The following is a 20,232-nucleotide window of genomic DNA, read 5'->3' as shown; positions in this document are numbered from 1 at the left end:
CGTTATGGCTTCACTCCTGACAAGTGCGGGATTTCTTAGTGCTTTGAGATTAGCCTTTGCACTATTAGAACACAGTGTGGGATCCGGCCATACTGTGCTGAGTTTGATCTCATCTTAGAAGAGAAGCAGGATGGCGCCTTGTGTGAGAGTAACAGTCCATGTTCTCGTGAGTTACTGACCATCAAGCAAGACATTCTTCTTACAAATGATTCTTTTTATTTTTATTTCCCCCCCCCTCTCTCTCCCTCTCTCTCAACCATACAGGCTTCCAGTTTGGTGTTTTTGTGGGATTCCTAAACGTGTGAACAAGTGGGTGTGTTTCTTGCACCTTTTCTCAGGCTCTTTTCCTTCTGCTTATTTGTTTTGTCCCATTCGGATGTGTTAGATTTTTGTTTTGTTTCATTTCATTTTATAATTCTCCTTTAGAAGCCTGTTTATTTTCTAATGAGAGACAGAAAGGGGGTGGATCCAGATGGGAGGGGAGGTGGGGAGGAACTTGGAGGGGTAGAGGGAGGAGAAACCAAAATCAGGATATAGTATGTGAGAAAAAAATTTCTATTTTCAGTAAGAAAAAACAAAGATTCTTTGCAAATCAGCCCAGTGCAGAGGCTTGAGCCCTGTTGGCTCTCTTCTCTTTCATTCCGTGGTGACCTTTCCTCTTAATGACTCTTTCATGAATACCTGCTTCTTTTCACGATAATTCTATATGTTGCCTTAATTTATTTTCTTTTTAAAAGTATTTTCGTTATTGTTGTTACTATTATTGCTGTTGTTACTTGAGACATGATTTCACTATGTTGTCCGAGTTGGCCTGGAAATTGTTATGTAGACCAGGTTGGTGTTGAACTCACCACCTCTGTCTCCTTTCACTTACGTGTGTGTGTCCATTGAGTACATGTCACAAATGTGGGGTGTCTACAGAGGCCAGAAGGTGTTGTTGTTTGTTTTTACTTTTTCGAGGGGCCCTATACTCTTTATATTTTGTTGTTGTTCAGCTTTCTCAGGCTCTAGATCGATATTCAAGCCCCAAGTTGGTATGCCAATTTGTTGTTGGTTGTTTTGGCTCTTTTTTGGGGGGTGGGGCGTGCCAACCAGCTTCCAAATAAATCACACAAAGAGGCTTATTCTTAATTATGAATGCCCAGCCTTAGCTTGACTTAGTTTCTTGCCAACTTTTCTTTACTTTAAATTATCCCACTTATCTTTTGCCTCTGGGCTTTTCCTTTTCTATTCCTGTACACCTTTCTTTGTTTCTTACTCCATAGCTTGCTGCATAGCTGGGTGGCTGGCCCCTGGGTCCTCCTCCTTCTCTGGCTCCTTCTTTCTCACCTCCCAGATTTCTCCCTCTATTTATTCTCTCTGCCTGCCAGCCCTGCCTATCCTTTCTCCTGCCTTGCTTTGGCCATTCAGTTCTTTATTAGACCATCAGGTGTTTTAGACAGGCAAAGTAATACTGCTTCACAGAGTTAAACAAATGCAACATAAACAAAAGTAACACATCTTAAAATAACATTCTTCAACAAGAAGGCATCTTATTCCTTGGTAAGAGTTAGAGGTGGTTGTTGGCTGCCTGATGTGGATCTTGAGAACTGAACTTGGGTCCTTTGGAAGAGCAGCAAGTGCTCTTAACTTCTGAGCCACCTCTCCAGGCCCCTAAATTCAATTTTTTCTTAGAGCTTGTTAATATTATATTATTTCTCTGAAATAGAGGCCGGGATAAAAACAGACATAGCCAACAAGACAGGTCTGAGAGGAAAGGTCTTGCTTATATGTTTAAAGCCTATGTTGATGTTGGCTTAAGGCTATTCCTCTTGAGTGGACATTCTCTTAAGTGATAGACTTTGTTTACTTTTTTTGTTGTTTTTTATTTTTTTTTCAAGACAGGGTTTCTCTATGCAGCCTTGGCTGTCCTGGAACTTGCTTTGTAGACCAGGCTAGCCTTGAACTCACAGAGATCCCCTTGCCTCTGCCTCCGAGTTCCGGGACTAAAGGTGTGCGCCACCACTGCTGGGCTTTAGACAGGCCTTTGTAATGTGTAGCTGTTACACGTGAAGGCAGAGCAGGCTGTCAGAAGGAAAATGCCAAGCAACTTCTAACTAGCAGCAATAGCAGCTGTTGGCCTGGTATTGACATCTGTCAGTTTTAGACTAAGCACACAGATTGGAAAAGCTCTTCTATCTTGTCGTGGCTTGCAGCTTAGTTCTTAAAGTGTTGGTGAGGTGAATCTACTGTCCTGCATGTCCATGCATGTCCACTGTATGTAGTTAACATGGCACTGGGCTTCTAAAACCTCACTTCATCATCTGCAGAATGTGCTTATTGGTCTGAAGTCTCGTCCACAGCACCATTGACATTTGGGCTAGGTAGTCCCTTTTGTGGAAGGGGGAAGCTATCTGGAGCATTGTACTGTGTTTGGAGGTATCCTTGTATAACACTAACAGATGTCCACTACACCCCTTAGTTAGGACAGCAAAACTGTCTCCCAGAATTGCTAAATGTCCCCTGGGTGGGAGAATAAGATTGTCCCTGTTACAAACCACTCATTTAGAATTACTTTGGGGTGTATTCAAATATTAAAATGTCTTGAGACTAAGAGTTTATAAATATAATGATTATGTCTTGAGCTAAATTTCTTCTGTGGAGTGACAAGATGGGAGGACAGAATTTAATTGACTTTTGCTTTGTCAGGGCGCTTTCTTGATACAACTGTAGTATTGGTTTGAATTTGGTTCTTCATTCAATTTGAGTTATCACAGTGTGAGAAGCCATAGAATAAAGAGTATGCATGCTAAGTGTGTAGAGCAATGCATTTGGGTGGGTGGGCTGTGCTACTACGTAAGTTATACTAACATATTCACTGAAGAATAAGTCCTGACACATACCAGACATTCCGATATATTTGTTGAATGGACGGACAATGGATAAAGGGACAGATGCATGAAACATCTGCCCTTGCTGACCTAGTTAGCTTTAGGAACAGTATTTTACCACTACTGCATGAGAATGGTTACAACATGTCAAGTAATACTGCCTTGCTTTTGAGCTTTTTAGAGTCAATCTTGTTCTTCTGTGGCCCCCTGGGAACCTGCCTGGCCCTCTTTCCCTGCCATTTTACATCCTCTCCTCACCTTTGTGCCTTTACATGTTGTATTTCTCCCTTTATCTTTATGGTTTGAATGGATTTTCCTTGAATGGATTTTTCTTGAACTTTCATAGTGCATCATTTCTTTGTATCCAGCACAGTGACTTCATGGGGAAACATGTTTGACTGTGAGTTGCATCTGGGCATTTCTAGTGATTTCTTCTTAATCTTTCTTCTTTGGTTATTTCTGTCAAACTAGTGACAGGGTTCCTAATCAGTCACCTTTGCAAATCATTTCCTCTTGGTTTTCTAGAATTATTGTGTTCCTTTGGTAAATTATTCTAGAACAAGTCAAGTTTTTGATAAACAGAACTCACGCTGATAACTGTGGCTAGTGGATGGATTTCATGTCTATGTGCTCACAATGATTTTAAAGAATCAGTAATGAAACATATTTTCTCTATTTTATAGTTCAAAAACTCAATCAATTTTGAGATGAAAGATATGGCAATTAATCTGGTTGGATCATTATGTAATGTATATGTGTATTGAAATAGCACATATATACCTCACAAATTTGTATACGTATTATATAAACTAAGGTGGGTATGTACCTCAGTGCTAGAGTTCAGGCTTCATATGCCTGAATTGTTGGGTTTAATCCCCAGCAGGTCCAAAATAAAATAAAATGAAATAAATCACGACTCCTACTTGTTAAGACACAGAACCAAGTGTTTGCCAGTGAGGAGTTCTATGAGGGTCGAAATCACTAACTCAGACATAAGGTCAGTCTGTTGAATCAAAGTGGACAGTGAGATTGAGGCAGGCAGATAGTTTGATTTTAAATCAATTTCATCTATTCTAATGAAGACAGAAGTATTTTCTTTACATTTTGTTGCAAGTTTATTGGAAATGACTATAGAGGGCAACTACTTCATGGCACCATAAGTTCCATTCATGGGAATATCGTCTCTAAAGCAAATTCACTTGCTACCAAGAATGTTCTTTTTAGTTTCATTCTCAGCCTTGCTTGATGTTTTTCATTCTCTCTCTCTCTCTCTCTCTCTCTCTCTCTCTCTCTCTCTCTCTCTCTCTCTCAGGCCTTCTCTCACCATGCCCCATAGGAATCTGACAGGAAGCTGCAATGTTAATTGTGGTTGTAAAATACATGAATATGAGCCAGTCTGCGGATCAGATGGAATCACATACTTCAACCCGTGCCTGGCTGGCTGTGTTAATAGTGGGAATCTTAGCACTGGGGTAAGTATATGCCAGAAGCCTCTCTTCTAATTATTTCAACATCATGAGACAGGAATGTGATGGGACTCACGTGCACCCATGATGACTTCAGGTTCCGTTGTTCATGAGACTCCGAATAGCCTTTGAAGCGACTCTGAAAAACACCTCATGAGAGGCAAATTGTGCAGGGCTTTCACTGTTGCCAGGGGTGCTGGGAGAATCGGGGTGTAGAGTTCTGGTCCTCATCAGCTGATTCCTACTTGACATTCCGTGCCAACTCAGGGAAACTTGATAAGGTTGGATTCCGGGCTTCCCATTTGGTCCTCTGGCAGGGTCTTTGTAACAGATTTGAAGGTCAAGGTGACTAGAGTTGGTGCTGAAAAAAGAGACTAGAGACTGTGGGGGCTGGTCCTCTAACTGGTGTCTGTGAAGATGGGTGATGCCCATTTTTCATAAGACTATATGTCAGCTCACTCCCCTCCCCACCCCCTTAACTTGCAGAGTAAGATATTTCTGTCAGCTGAAGAATAGTCTATTCTGAGAATTCTCTTCCCTGAGAATTATAAATAGGCTTTAATACTGTGGGAGAAGGTTTTTATATTCTACTCTATTCTTTACTGAGCCCAATTTGGCTGTTGGCATGAGAACAGATTGGCGGTGATTGCCCTAATTTAAAGATTAAAATGCATTCGCCCATTCTGTGCAGATTTCAGAGACTATACCGTTGACCTAGAGTTTGGGGGTACCACTTTTGTTTTCTGAGTTTGGAACCAGAGGATAAATTGGAAATGACTGTTGTACATGACGTCGTTATTGGTGGAGGTGACCCTATTGAGCTCCTGAGAGTGTTTCTTGGCAGTGATCCCTATGGTGTTGTTTGGGAAGTCCTTCCTGTTTAGATGGACGACCCCCTGGCAACCCGTTCTCACTGCTGTTTTCAGCACTCACCATGAGAACTAGTTCAGCTAATTTTCATTTAGTCAAAAGTAAGATACTAGGCAAAGCAATAATTGAGCACGTTAATATTTGTTAGCTTGTTTGGTACTGAGTACTCACCAACAAGAGGGGTTTTATTTTCATCGTTGTGTTTGTGTTCAGTAGAAGTTTGAGAAGTTACTGGAGAGGATTTAGTCTCCTTTGCTCCTCTGTCTTCAGTGCCCTCTAATGACATATCATACATCAACAGGGACTCATGGATATGTGGCGGGGGGGGGGGGGAAGGAACAAGTGATGTTGGGCCTAGCAGGGGTTTTTAGACAGCTGGAGTCTGTCAGAGCCCAGAGCACCACAGAGCCGAGGCTACAGTACAGACTGGAGTGATGGATTCTCCATTCCTACTCGTGGAGGTCACTAGCTTGTTGAAGGGACTGAGAGTGTTTGTACTGGAATAGCCAAAGGCAAGTTCATCATCATTGGTACTGAAGCCATCACTCTGAGGCCACATCACTTGGCCTGTTTGAAGCGATCACACTTGTGTTAGGAGTTTAACCAATGTTTATTTTAGGTTTCATTGTGTGCTCACACTTATGCTAGGCACTCTGGTGAGCACAAATAAAAATCATCTGGCTCCTGTTTTAGGGGCTTCCCTAACTGGAAAGTCTACAAGTTCAACAGTGATCAAGCCATGTGTATTTATGACCCCAAATGAGCACATGGCATGTAAATGTCACAGAATTCAGTGTTTAAAGCTTGGAGAAGTTTAGGTTTAAACCATCTGACCAGCGGGTTTTGTTATTATTAAGGCAAACTTTGACCCTTTATTGCTGTTAAGAAACCAAATGTTTTGTGTACAATATTGTGCATTTAAAATCTTACAGTTATTTTTTAACACTCTGACTTTGTCAGCATTCCACCTCCACGTTTTATTTTTGATGGGCATACCATTAATCTTTGTTTGCTACTCAGGTTCGGAATTACACGGAGTGCGCCTGCGTCCAGAGCCGACAAGTGATCACCCCGCCCACAGTGGGTCAGCGCAGCCAGCTCCACGTGGTCATTGTGAAAACCTATCTCAATGAGAACGGCTACGCTGTGTCTGGGAAGTGCAAACGCACCTGCAATACCCTCATCCCCTTCTTGGTCTTCCTTTTCATAGTTACCTTCATCACAGCCTGTGCCCAGCCGTCAGCCATTATAGTAACACTCAGGTAAGGACGGCACCCAGCAGATGCTGCGGAGCGCACCGTAGGATGAGTGAAGCGAAGCAAACTGGGGCATAGAAAGAGTAGCTGGCAGGAGGGCGCCCCACCTTTCCTGCCGGCTTAAGGGAGAGCTTTAAACCAGAGAGAAAAAGATGGCTGAACCATTGCCTGTTCTAGAAGTTTCCTTTTTCAGCTGGGCTCTATTCCTATTATTTACCAAGCTTTCTTTCCAGTACTTTTAGTGTCTGAAGTCTTTGTGCTATGAGGTTAGACTTCATGAGTTGAAGGCCGTCTCTGGGTTAGCGCCAAGAAGCCAGACCCTCGAGGTGGGTGGGAATAGTTTGGCAAAGTGGCTAGTTCGTGAATATTGCAAAGGGTATCACCTCCACCCTCGTGGATGGTTAATACTGCACCTCTGGGATCAATGAGGGATTATGCTGGGTTTGCATTTCAAAATGCTGAGTTCATTAATTTTCCTATTGTATAAAGTTCTGGAGCTGAATCAAGGACAGCTCCTCGGAACTTGGAAATGTGAGCTGCCAGTCAGGCTGCAATTTCATTGCTGTATTGCAGATCCTGTTGTTGTTTTTTTTTTTCCTCTAGGAGAGGACATAGAAGCTACTTTGGTTCTGTACATTCAGATCTATTTGTTATAGGCTGTGGTGGGCAGAGGTAGGAGGGGATACTGTGGTAAAGCCCGAAGAGCGACCCTGTGGGCTAGAGGGGAGCAGGGATGTGGCTCAGTGACTGACACAGGAGGAAGAGAGTCAGTCCTTGCTCTTCTTCCTGGTTTCTCCAAGGTCATAATGCTGGCTACCTGGCCAGAAGCACCGTGCTCACTGAGAGTGAGTAGCCTGTACCCCTCACACACTCTGGTTTCTTTCTCATTGGACACTGAGAGAGACATTTCCTGAGTGGATAGAAAACAGGGCATAGAAGGCCTACAGGCTTATTCACGATCAGGAGATGCTGATGGAGACCATGTATGCAGAGCTGGCAAACTGCTATGAGACAAATGGAATATGAGGAAAAGACAGTAAGGGCCCTGGGCCTGGAAGTATTTCCCATCCCACACCTAGATCCTCTGTGGATGAGATAAAAAGCACAAAGTACTCCATCATGTGGAAACTGTGTGGCCCGTTAGTAAATTGACTTATCTGAAACATCTTACTCTTTCCCACTGTAATTCTATTAAAAAAAAAAAAGTGTTAAGTAGATTATATAAGGGCCGCTTCACTTTACAAATGTTCTGAAGTGTTCAAGCATGGCAATTTATGAGTTGGCCTCCAACAGCAAATCTCTGAAGAAGGGTCTTTTAATCTCTGCTAATTGCAAAATCAATAGGTTCCAATCTTCCTCCCACATGAGAATTATTTAGAACATCAATTTTAGGTGAGGGGGAACATGGCTTGAATAAGCTCATTTCTCTGGCTCTTCATTTATGTGTGTGTATATGTGTATGTGCATGCGAGTATGCCTGTAATTTCTGCTTTTACTTTGTCTTAGTTGGGATTTCTATTGCAGTGATGGAACGCCATGACCAAAAACAAGTCGGGGAGGAAAGGCTTTATTTGGCTTCCACTTCTACATTATATTGGAGGAAGTCAGGACAGGAACTCAAATAGGGCAAGAACCTGGAGGCAGGAGCTGATGCAGAGGCCATGGAGGGGTGCTGCTTACTGGCTTGTTCATCGTGGTTTCCTCACCCAGGACCACCAGCCCAGGGATGGTACCATCCACAATGGGCTGGGCCCTCTCGTATCAACCATTAATTAAGAAAATGCCCTATAGCCAGATCTTATGGAAGCATTTTCTTAATTGAGGTTCCCTCCTTTGAGATTCTAGATTGTATCAAGTTGACATAAAATTAGCTAGGACACCCCCCACCCATCTCGTAAGAATTATGAAAATGATTTTCATTGGATACACCTTCAATTCTGGAACATTGAGACAGAGGAAGAGAATAAGAGACTACAATGGTTAGGATAAATGTTTACAATTTTTTCTTAGTAGAAGGGATTTGGGGTGCTCATTTAGAGAAGCCCCCATCTCTTCAGCCAAGAACCTTGCTCCTTCTCCATTATTCACACAGAAACAGAATTAATCAGCCTCTGGTGGAGACATGTCTCATCTGTGATTTACTCAGGGAGTCTTGGTTGGTGACTGTTACTGCAGTCTAGTGGATTAAATATTTTGGGAAAGCATCCTAGTATATGGCTCTGCCTAAGGCAGGCTCGATTTTACCAGCATTTTCTTGGAACCACTGTTTTAAACCGTGTTTTCCTTCTCCTCCCTCTAGGTCTGTGGAGGATGAAGAAAGACCCTTTGCTCTGGGGATGCAGTTTGTTTTGTTGCGAACACTTGGTATGTCCCTGAATTCCCAATTGTGCCTTAAATTCCTCTTTGTAGCAGGCAAATGCTATGGTCCTTTAAAAATGCAAACTGAGTCACTTGGTGTCGTTGGGGTAGAATTAGACAGGTTTGCGGTTGAGAGGACATTTATACTTCCTCATTATTTGATTTGAACTAGAAGTTGACAAGGTCATTGGACAAAACAATAGAAAATGGATTTTAGGCTAGTTTCTTTTTGACTCTGAATACAAACTAGTACAAAATTCCCCTAGAGTTTTATACAGTAAGAAATAAGAAATCAAGAAATTTGTAATGACTTTGTTATCCTGGCTTTTTGGTCTCTTGATGCCTTTTGACACCAATGTGAAAGAAACCGGGGTGTATATTGCTTGTGACCCTTTCCGTTTCTTACTGCTTTAGGGTAATTTTATTGGGTTGGTTGAAGTGTACATCTATAGAGTTTTCTGAGGAAAAGATCTTAAAAAGCAAAAAAGAATGGTCACAAAAGTACAGAGAGGCTTCACACCCCAACAAGGAAAGCCTTGTGGGTGTCAGCGTGAACAGAGCAGGAAGGTAATGCATCACTCCTTGAAGTCTTAGGACCCTAAGTGGGAAACGGACCTGGAAGCTGCCCTGCCTCATCTGTTTGACAGTCCATCAATTGACTTCCTCAAGCTTAGTTCCCCTTAAGTGGAGTCTGTCATTTTCTTCAGCTGGTGTTTCCCTGGACTAATCAGTACCATTGTCCATGGGACAAAGGGAAAAAAACTGGTTTGTTTTTAATTCGCATTTCAGTTTTGAAGGGTGAAATATCTTCAAATGGCACCTTCCTCTCCTTTGAAACATTCATACTCCCTGGAATTCTGTGTGCAGTGAGTCAGGGTTGATGGCCTTAAGGCCATCGCCGAGTCCAATAACCTCCAGCAGAAAAAGTCCGCTGGTGTGGTTTGTTGTTCGGTGCTAATCGGCCTCTGAAGTTTTTGAAGATTCTGTTGTTAAAATATGTTGGTTACGGAGGATTCAATACAATTGCACACTGTTAAGAATTATGCCTTGTGCTTTTTGCCCTAAGCTAAAAAGTGCTGCTTTTGTTGTTATTTCAGGCTTTTGCATTTATTTATCTCTTTATGACTGGGTCTTGCTGTGTGTATAGCCCTAGGTGGCCTGGAATTTCCAAGGTACACTTCATACTCATGGTGATTTCCAGCCTCTTCCTCCTCCCGAATGTTGAGATTACAGTTGTGTGCCACATGCATGGTTAAAAAAAGATGTTTTCAAAGACAGGAATTTGTCAATCAAAGTGATGATTGAGTTGAAAAAGAGAAAAAAAAAATCCTTATTTTGGCTCTGCTCCTCTCTGACAGGAGCTGGGTTATTCGACATGAATTTGGGGTAAAGGAGAGTCACCTGCAGAATCATTAATAAGCCAGGAAAGAACACCACCTGGCACTTGTTACCTAGCACGATTCTGTCTTCATTTATATTGGGTGTACAGAAGTGTAGTTAAGATAACCACCCAAATTTGATTTTCCCCAAATTTCAAAGCCACACACTCCTTAGTCCTTTTAAGAAAGTTACCATTTGATTTTACCAGTAGGCTTCATTTTAAAGATTTACTTTATTGTTTTTTAACTATGTGCATTTATGTGTGTCTGTGTAGGCATGTGCATGGGAGTACAGATGCCAGACAGAGGAGGCCAGAGTCACTGGATACCCCGAGATGGAGTGAGGGTGGTTGTGAGCTACCTATGTGGGTACTGGGAACCAACATCATAACTCTGGAAAATCAGTCACCTCTCTTAATCGCTGAGCAGTCGATCTCTCCAGCCCCTAGACCTTGTTTTCAATAATTAGAAATTACTTTAAAATGTCCCATTCACAGACTCATGAGCTGTTAAGTGTCTTTCCTTTCCTTTTCTTTCCTTTTCTTTCCTTTCCTTTCCTTTCCTTTCCTTTCCTTTCCTTTCCTTTCCTTTCCTTTCCTTTCCTTTCCTTTCCTTTCCTTTTCCTTCCTTCCTTCCTTCCTTCCTTCCTTCCTTCCTTCCTTCCTTCCTTCCTTCTTTCTTTTTTTCTTTCTCGAGACAAGGTTTCTCTGGGTAGCCCTTGTCCTGGAACTTGCTCTGTAGACCACCAGGCTGGCCGTGGGCTCGCAGAGGTCCACCTGCCTCTGCCTCCCCAGTGCTGGGACTAAAGGCGTGCACCACCACCCAGCCCTAGATGCCCTTTTCCATTTCATCCCGCTTTCTTTTCTTTCCTTCTTCCTTCCTTGCTTCAACCTATCCAGGTCTTACCTCTGTGCACTGAGCAGTCATGGACTGTCACACAAGTTCTTAGGATGCCAAGCACAGAAAGGAATAGGCTCTGTATCAAGGGATTTATGGGGTGTTGAGTGGCAGAGGCTTTAAGTCAATGCTCTTAGGTAGTTGATAAAGCGGAGGTCCCCAGAAGACACAGAGGCAGCAGAGTGCTGTCCATATGATCCAGGGATCGAAAGGAGAAATGGCATTAGCCAGATGGGTGAGTTAGAGGTGGGGGCACATTTTTTGGCAAAGGGTGTGGTGCAATTCTATCTAGTTAAGTTTGCTTTCTTGTGGAATTGAAAGAGGTGCCTGTTACACACAGCCCAGACAACAGAGCTTCTACTCCTCCTGGATCTTTGAGAAGCTTCAAAGATGGATTGTAGGCCACAGTTCTCTCCACACACCAAATACTTTTGTGAAGTTACCATTTGAAGTGGGGCTTGTCAACTGCAGTGGGTCTGAGTGGAAGGTGCAGCCCTATCCTTTAGCAGCCTGCCAAGCTTGCTCTGTCAGGGACCCCCACTCAGGAGAGGTGGGGTTCTCCACTGAGCTACAGAGAAGCATTTCAGGATGAGACAGTAGGAAGTTCAATAGCTTTTACTAAGTGGACACTCGGTCATACTTGAGCATACAGGTGCCCATGTTAGTGGGAGGCGCTTAAGACAAAGACAGTATGCACCCGCGTGTGGTCCTGCGCTTCTCAGGAGAGCATTGCAATCTAGTGTCTTACCAGTAGCCATATATCCGATTTTGGTGGCTTCTGAACTTACTGTGTTTAAAGAGCATCTAAGAAACTTCTTAAAAAATATTTTTTTATTTCAGTAAATGAATTGGGTGAATTGGATGGGACTGTAGGCTGATAAGACAAAACTGTAAGTCACAGGGTTGTGCTGAAACCCCTCATTAGACTGGATCACCATGGAGTTAAGATGTGTTTTGACTATAAACAAAGTCATTGAGATCTTGTCTGTGATAATCTCAGACAAACTAACAAAAAACAGGTGTACAGCTGAGAAAAGTCCTTACCATGCGGACCTTTTGCATGCTTTATTGCTATGTTAACATTTTTTTTGAAATACCCCTATAAGAAGGAATATTGTAGACAATCTTTACAGTTTATTTTGTTAATTGTGCTGAACTTGTGTGTGTGTGTGTGTGTGTGTGTGTGTGTGTGTGTGTGTGTGTGTGTGTTTTGCTGGCAGGGGTGTGAGACTTCTGTTGAGGCCAGGGGTTGACATCTGGACATCTTCCTTAATTGTTTCTCTACTTTATTGTTTATATATGTATTTATTGTCACAGGGCCTCACTACATAGTCCTGACTGGCCTGAATCTTACTATGTAGACCAGGCTGGTTTTGAGTTCACAGAGATCTTCCTGCTAGCTCTGGGGTTACAGACACACGCTGCCACGCCCAGCTTTTTTTTTTTTTTTTTTATTCCATGTGGGGTCTAGAGATCTGAATTCCTGTCCATGAGGACACACAGCAAGAACTTTACCCAGGGAGCCACCTCCCCAGCCCTTTGTGCTAAAATTCTTGACTCTCAGCTTCAAGAGACTTCAACCAGACTCCAGGGTGAAGGGTCTCTTTCCATTCCCATGTTCCCTTAACATTCCCTGTCTTTCTATCCTGCTCCAACCTGACATAAAGGGGACAAGAATTTTAAGTTTGAAAGGATTTTGTGTTGGCATTTTTGGCAACAGACAATTCTTTCAACTCTACTGAGGTCTCACTGTCAAAACTTTATAGAAAGTGTCCAGTGTAAGAACTTGGGAACCATGGAAAGCAGTAGCTATTTTTATCAACCTAATCAGCACAGAGATAGCCTGAGTTGTAAAGTGAAAGATGCTAAGTGTTTGCTGTTTATTTTCATAAGTAAATTGCAATTAGATGAACATGTCTTTAAGAAAATTCAATTAAACAAAAATCCTTCTCTTGGCATTGGACAAGCTTTGTTAATGACAGATCTGTTTTCTCTTGTGGGACATGCTATAACTTTGTGTTTCTCTTTCTCCCCATGACTGCAGCATACATTCCTACTCCAATTTACTTTGGAGCCGTGATTGACACCACCTGTATGCTCTGGCAGCAGGAATGTGGCGTGCAGGGGTCTTGCTGGGAGTACAACGTGACGTCCTTTCGTTTTGTCTACTTCGGTTTGGCGGCTGGCCTCAAATTCGTTGGCTTTATTTTTATTTTCCTGGCCTGGTACTCTATCAAGTACAAAGAGGAGGAACGGCAGAGACGGAGGTGCAGAGAGTTCCCGCTGAGCACTGTGAGTGAGCTTGTGGGCCAGCCCAACAAAGCTGAGAAATATGCCCGGACTACATCATGCCCAGCCTTCAGCACCCAGGGGGAATTCCATGAAGAAACTGGTCTGCAGAAGGGATTCCCAGGCACCACACAGACCTATCCTGGGCCTTTCTCAGAAGCAATAAGTTCCTCTGCAGACCCTGGGCAGGACGAGAGCCCCAATTCTGCTCTGTAGAAGTCCCCGCTGAAGCCTGGAAAAGGAAGACATGTTTTGTTGGTTGAGTTGAATATGGCGAGCTGAGAAACACCTGTGCCTTCTGACTTTCTTTTCTTAAACCTCTACAGACACAATCCTCAAACCAACGACACTCCGTATACACAGCCATGGCTGATTGAGGGCTGGATACCTCAACAAGACTGGAAGCCTTTCCCCTCTTTTTTTCCAGGGAGGAGCTTAGATACATCTGTTACCACTTCTGCTGGGTTCATTTAATGCTCCTGCTGCTGTTTGGTAGAAGCCTGCCTTCCATGGATAGCCATGGGAAAGGCTGTGACCACGCATATCATTAGCATACTCTCCAGAGAAAGGTGAGCTCGACGCATTTGCAAGTCAGAGTTCTTTAGATTTGAACAACTACTGTGAGTTCTGCTTCAAAGCACAATAGAATTTGCCTCAACTATGCAACTGGATTGGAAGAATAGAAGTGTGCCATGCCTCTTCGGCTTTCAGAGAGCAAAGCAGATGTGTTTTTGATGAGTGGAAGCTGAATGCTCCCTAAAGCACTGTTAATAGCATCTTAAGCCATAGCAGACCTATCAATCAGGTAGAAAAATTCCAAATGCTTCAAAGAACTGTATACTGCATTGTAATGAAAGACAACAGGATTTCCTAAGATACATTTTTCTCTCAGTCTGTTTACTCCATCATAAGGTAGATCAAGTGGCTGCTGAATCATACATCTGATAGCTTGACTATTTAAACTACAGTATTCTTTCATAAGGGGCTTTAAAACTAGTGTGCTAAACAATCTGGCTAGAAACTGTAATTTGAGATGCTTAATAAGGAAGAAAATGATGGCTTTCTTATCTGAGGAAATGACTGTAAAAATTCACCTCCTCAGGGCCCACTAAAAGTAGCTAAGAGTTACTACTACCTTGACATTCAAAGTAGTTGATAAAGAAATTCCCAGGGTAAGACTGAACCCCACTGGGGATTTCACTTATACCCTCAACATACTGGTAAATCTCTACTGATTTTTTTTCTGTATAGGAAATGCCATGGTTGCTTCAGAAAATGAATAGTTCAGTCGGGAAAGCTATAGGATAGGAAAATCACTGCAGAGGAGATGGGAGATTTGTCAGCCGAACACAGAATACAATCCTCCGTTAGGTCATGAGTTAGAATGGTAAAGCAAACGACTCTACCATCCTGAATCCCGCTTTCTCAGAGCTAGAATCATTTCGCAGTGCCCTTTGCATCTCTGTACTCATATCCTTCCTGCAGTGATTCTAAAGACACCTTGGGTTCGTTGACAGTCATTCATTGACAGCGCTCTCGCTGGTCTTAGGCACTACTTGGGAGGCTTTGTGTCTGGGTCTCAAGACTGAGGGCTCTTGACAGTCTTCCTGCTGGAGAGGGTAACTCATGGGATCTGGCTGCAAGGGACCGAAAGGCCCAATGTGTCTTAAAATTGAGACCTCTCTGTCAAGCAACTCATGTCACGTAAGGTGAACTCGTGAAGTGTTTCCTCGCCTGGAAGAGAGATGGCTGGCAGACTGGCTGTGATCCAGACTTTGCACCTACATTCTTGGAAGGTCACTCAAGTAGAACTGTGGGGATGTTCCTAGGTACAGGATAGATTTCCTGCCCATGGAGCAAGGCCACCCAACAGTCAAGTGGTTTTCTGGAGACATGGAGTTTGTGGAGGAGCATTCACTATTTTACTGAGTAATGTCTATACATAATAGAGCTAGTAGTGCCCAGGTGAAAAGGACTTTGCTTGGACTCCTGGGCTTGGCTGTCGTGGAGGTGGGCAGTGATGCTCAGCTAAGGCTGTCACTGCTGTGTGTCAGACTTTGTCCAGTGTAAAAAACATGAAAGCTTTTCATAAAATAGTGCAGATTAGCTGAGGGTGTACTTTGGGGACTCGGTGTCCTTCTTAGTCATCTGTGGATAATCTTAAGCCTTTAGAAGGGACAGTTTTCTTTGGTGTTGATGCTAAGATATGTAGGTTATGGAGAGGTTGTGCTTTCTTAATTTTTATGTGATAATTTAGACATTATATTAAGAGACTTCTGGTGGAATTGGTCCTGGTTTGGTATTAAGATGGATGGATTCACCAGGGGTAATTAGAAAGGCCCTGATGCCTTTCTTCCTTGAATTCAGTTCAGCAATTGCTGCCTGGGTTCCAGTTATGTGTTGATCCCATTTACTGCTCTATGAGATCCTTTGAGATGCTGAGGCCAGAACTCAAAGACATGGGATGTGCACCACCATATGTGACTAGAGTTCCTGGTACTATGGATAGCAGAGGTGTTATCAATGTGCTGTTGGTGAATGTAGAATAAGTAGTGAAAGTCAGGAGGGAATGAAGTTCTGGACTAGGTACAAGTAAGGATTGCTCCCCAGATGTTTTAGGCTCTGGCAGCAGCAGACTATTACACAGCCAGTGAGTTGACTATTTTGTAGTTAGTACCACCCAGTTGTACATATGGAAGAGGTCTTCTGTGTTTCTAGTAACCTGGTTGTGTTACTTGTAGTCACAGCTCCTAACAGAAATCTTAATTGCTGCTTTCTGTGCATAGGCTTTGAATTACTTGTTTTGACAAAAGGACACCTTGTTCTGCCTTCAGCTCTATAAATTAATGTGTTGTTTGGCTTTAATATGCAAATATAATATCCAGCTCATTGATTTAGACACTCTCAAGGGCTGAGGGAGGAGGGTGTTGAAGAACATATTTTAATAATTTTTCTTCCTTTGTGTGATGTCTTGTTCCTTGGAGGTGGAGTTAATTTTTTTTCTTAAACAAACTGATCAAAAGTCATTCTGCACGCTGTGGGGGATGGGGAGAAACGGAAGTGAGGAGACAGATTAGCATTCGGTGTGGTGACTATTTGCAGAGTAGTTTCCCAACATCCAACACCCATCGAGTTTCCCTCTTTAGGAACATGCAAACACATTCTTCTTCTTCAGTGGTGCTGGATTGAGCTCAGGACCTTGCATACGCTAAGTACAGGTTCTCCCTGGAGCAGTACCCCAGCCTTCTCTGGAGTAGATTTTTGTATGCTTGTTTGTTTTTTAAGCAGATTTGAATCCGAGGCTCAGAAAGCCAGTCATTTAGGATGGTGCAGAGTGGCAGCGATGGGCTGAGACAGCTCTCTCGGACTAAACTGTTCGCTTGTAGTATTTAATACAGTTCAGTGTAAACAAAGGCCAGATGTCCACTCTAAAGCAGGTTAGCACGTGTCACTTTTTGATGTAGTATTGTTTTGGAAGAATAGAGACATTCTTCAAAACAGAGACATTTCCTTTTATAAATAGAAAAAAAGCATAGCACATACCTGTGGGAGCCATCCACACTCAATGTTTAACTAGATTTTTTTGGAGTAAATTTCATTTATGTAGCCAAGTATGACATTAAAAATCATTTGTTATAACTTACCTCAAATGCTTACTTATAGGTTGTGTTTAACTGAGAACACATCCAGTTTAGGTATTAATTAGGACCTTAGCAGAATTTCCTGAAATGAATTTTTGTGAAAACAAAGGTTAGTTCTGATTGATTGCATCTGAGCTTTTGGGATTATTTATGTTTTGCTCTCCTGAGTAGATTAACATTTCTGCTTGTAGACAACTATGAGTTTTTAGATACTTAATGAAGACTTAAAAAACATAGAAAATACACAGCAAGCCACCGATCCCATCTGTTACCTCAAGTGGCTGTCACATTAAAATGCATCCTTGCACTCAGGGAAGCCAGCGCCCGCAGAAGTTTCTAGAAGAGGGCTCCCAAGGGTCTCAGAAATCCTACGTTTCACCAACCATCCAAAATTTCTTGTTTGGTCCACAATTCCAGTCTTTAGTGAACTTACAGCCAGGAAGTGTCTTTTTTCTTTTTTTTTTTTTTTTTTTTTTTTTTTTTTTTTGAGGCTGCTTTGTAGAACCCTGTATGCACCAAGGAACGGCAGCACAGTGTGAGGGACCCAAAGGCCCCGTGGGAACTCTCCCTCGAGCCCCGGAGCAAGGACAGCGCTTGCCTTGGGTGCATGGCTCTGTGTGTGTGTCTGTGCGCATGCGCACGTGTATGTGTGCGCGTCCTAGAGGCACCGAACGTGAAGATAACTATTACTGCAAGGGTACATGCTGAGTATTCTAAGTAGCAGATAGAAACCCCAAATACTGTAACCCCAGAAATTGCCTGGAAGCTAGCCTCACTAATTCTGTTCTCCAGACTTGTGACTAATCTTCTCATGTCTCTGTTTTCTCTTCCAGTGAGGGCAAGGAGTTGGGGAGGGGGGGGGTGCTGGCAGGAGAGGCTAGGCTAGGACTCGGGTGCACTTTCTCATTTCAGTCTCACCTTTACTGACAGCTCTGGTGTAAGTGTACTGTACCGCCAGAAGCGAAGACCTCCTGCTGCATTGCAACCAGATTTGTGCTTGTTGGAAGAGGTTTAATTTTAAGCACTTCATTTTTACTCAGCCTTAAGAAGGGTCAAAGGTGACCAGAAGCTCACCTTATTGCTGTTGGCTTTGGCAACATTAAAAATAAAATGCCTTGGTGCTAAAGTGTTTATTGCTGCATGTTCCTTTCTGAATTCAGTGTTTCGATGACAAGGGGCTGCATGTGCTGTGTGTTTGGAAACCTGGGCATTTTCCCAGAGAACAAGCCCCCTTGGCTCTCTTTTCCACAGTCGATGAACTCTACACCGTAAACATGACAAGTGTAAGGGAGAATCCTTTCCTACAGAAAAGTCAGTGCTTTCGATATTTAGTTTAGCAAGAAAAAACAGATGCTGAAAGTAATTTCAGAGAGAGAAAAACCTATTTAGATAACCTTCTATCTTCTCCAGGACGCTTCGAGCCCTGTGAGCTGTCCGTTTGTTTGTCTGGTTTTGGTTTTAGCATTGGGGTCTGATGCTGTGATCTTTTACTGGTCGTCTACTACGCATGTCAAAAGTGATGAAGGAATGTTATTGACAGCTGAAGTAATGGTAAGGGTGGATTGAAGGAAACTGAAGGGTAAGACGTAACAGTGGGCATTTTTATTCAGATATATACCTCTACCCCAAACCCAAATGTTAATCTAGGAGCATGAAACCCAAGTCAGCCTTTGACTTTGTAGTATAAGGAAACGTGAAGCTGTGTCAAATGCATTAGGACATCCGCAGAGTGTAGTGTGTGTGTGTGTGTGTGTGTGTGTGTGTGTGTGTGTGTCTGTCTGTCTGTCTGTCTGTCTGCTTGCCTGTCTGTCTGTGTTACTTTGTAGAGGCATGTTGGTGATGAAAGACTGCTTTGAGTTATTATGTAGCGTTTGATTGTGTGGTTTTTAGAACAAATATTTATTTGGAGACCTGTTATGCCAATGCAAAGGGGTGTATGACTTATTTCCTTATGTTTAATGAAACTGACTGTCGAAGGACTAATAAACCTGGGTTTACAACACCATGAATACTTGATCACTGAAAATTAAGGAAAAAAAAAGTTGAAAAAAAAATAAAGTGTGTTGGATTGAAATGAATTTGTCTCTCAGTTTCTTGTTGCTTGAAGTGAAGCGATGGCACCCGAGTAACCCACGAGCCAGTTACTGGATGCAGTCAGCCTGGTTACTGACGGGACCCGGAGGCAGAACGTTCCATGTAGAAACTGTTACGACTGCAGTCTAAGGAGCCCACTGCAGCACACTTTTCGTGAACTTCCTAAGGGGATAATTTTAGGTAGCTCATCACTTAGTCCAATTCAAAACAGACCTTCAGATCGAGGGACTCGATCCTCGAACATGGCTTGATAAAGGATGCTTCCCCATTCACCTCAGCACACTGCACATCCTGTCGGGGATGGAGGGGCAGAGGCCTTGAACCTTGAACCCGCACCACGAGGGACTTTTGAATGACTGATCTTAGCTGCCGAGTTGAGGCAAAAAGAGTCCAAAGAACAGTTCATCTGGAGGTAACACACGTCACTGGCTTGTGTCACTGGCCCAAGGTAGTCCCATGGGTTTGTCTAACTTCCTGGGCTCCAGAAAAGAATGTGGGGGCAAAGGTGAGCATTTGGTGGGTGTTGTTACTGCTGAGCGGGCTGTGCTGAGTGGTCCTCAAAGGCGGCCAGCTTGTTGTTCTTTTATGGATTTGCAAATACAGGGAACACTTCAAGCACGGAAAGGAAGGATTTCCCAAGGTGAGAATCTTTGCCAACAAGTTAGTTAGAACACCCCATCCCCACCCCATCCGGTCGCTTCCAGATGACAAACCTACCCTTTGTTCCAAAAATAGCCTGGAGCCGATCTCTGGCACAGAAGCTGTACTCAGACTCCACCTGGCTGGAACTTCAAAAATCATGTATGTGTGTGTTGAAAATTTTCATTCCCTGTGGCGTGACCAGCTACTCCTGGGAGGCCCCTGGGATGAAGGGCTGTGACCTGGAATTGTAAGCAGAATGATTCCTGTCCCCCCTAAATTGCATTTTTGTCAGTATATTTTATCATCAAAAAAATAAAAGTAGAATGGAAAAAATTCTGTTCATCCCCACATAGCCATCGGACCAGAGTTATGGGGGCCCTGTACAATGTTTCAATACACATATACGATGTGTAATGATCAAACCAAAGTAATTGGCATGTCCATTGACTCCAAAACTATTTCTTTATGGT

General features: G+C 43.0%; 1 protein-coding gene across 3 annotated transcripts in view; it reads left to right on the top strand.

Moving 5' to 3' along the window:
• Positions 1–19,100, top strand: part of Slco5a1 (solute carrier organic anion transporter family member 5A1) — a 149,628-nt gene extending 130,528 nt beyond the window's left edge. For all 3 annotated transcript variants that reach the window (XM_028864586.2, XM_028864581.2, XM_028864582.2), the window contains 4 exons: positions 4,183–4,342; positions 6,227–6,468; positions 8,762–8,826; positions 13,141–19,100. In XM_028864586.2, coding sequence (XP_028720419.1) covers positions 4,183–4,342; positions 6,227–6,468; positions 8,762–8,826; positions 13,141–13,601 — 928 coding nt within the window. In that variant the 3' untranslated portion in view covers positions 13,602–19,100. The remainder of the gene's footprint in view (positions 1–4,182; positions 4,343–6,226; positions 6,469–8,761; positions 8,827–13,140) is intronic.
• The last annotated feature ends 1,132 nt before the right edge of the window (positions 19,101–20,232 follow it).

The sequence above is a fragment of the Peromyscus leucopus genome, chromosome 5 (assembly GCF_004664715.2).
Source record: "Peromyscus leucopus breed LL Stock chromosome 5, UCI_PerLeu_2.1, whole genome shotgun sequence".
In the NCBI taxonomy this organism is placed as follows: Eukaryota; Metazoa; Chordata; class Mammalia; order Rodentia; family Cricetidae; genus Peromyscus; species Peromyscus leucopus.
This window is presented reverse-complemented; position numbering and strand designations above follow the sequence as displayed.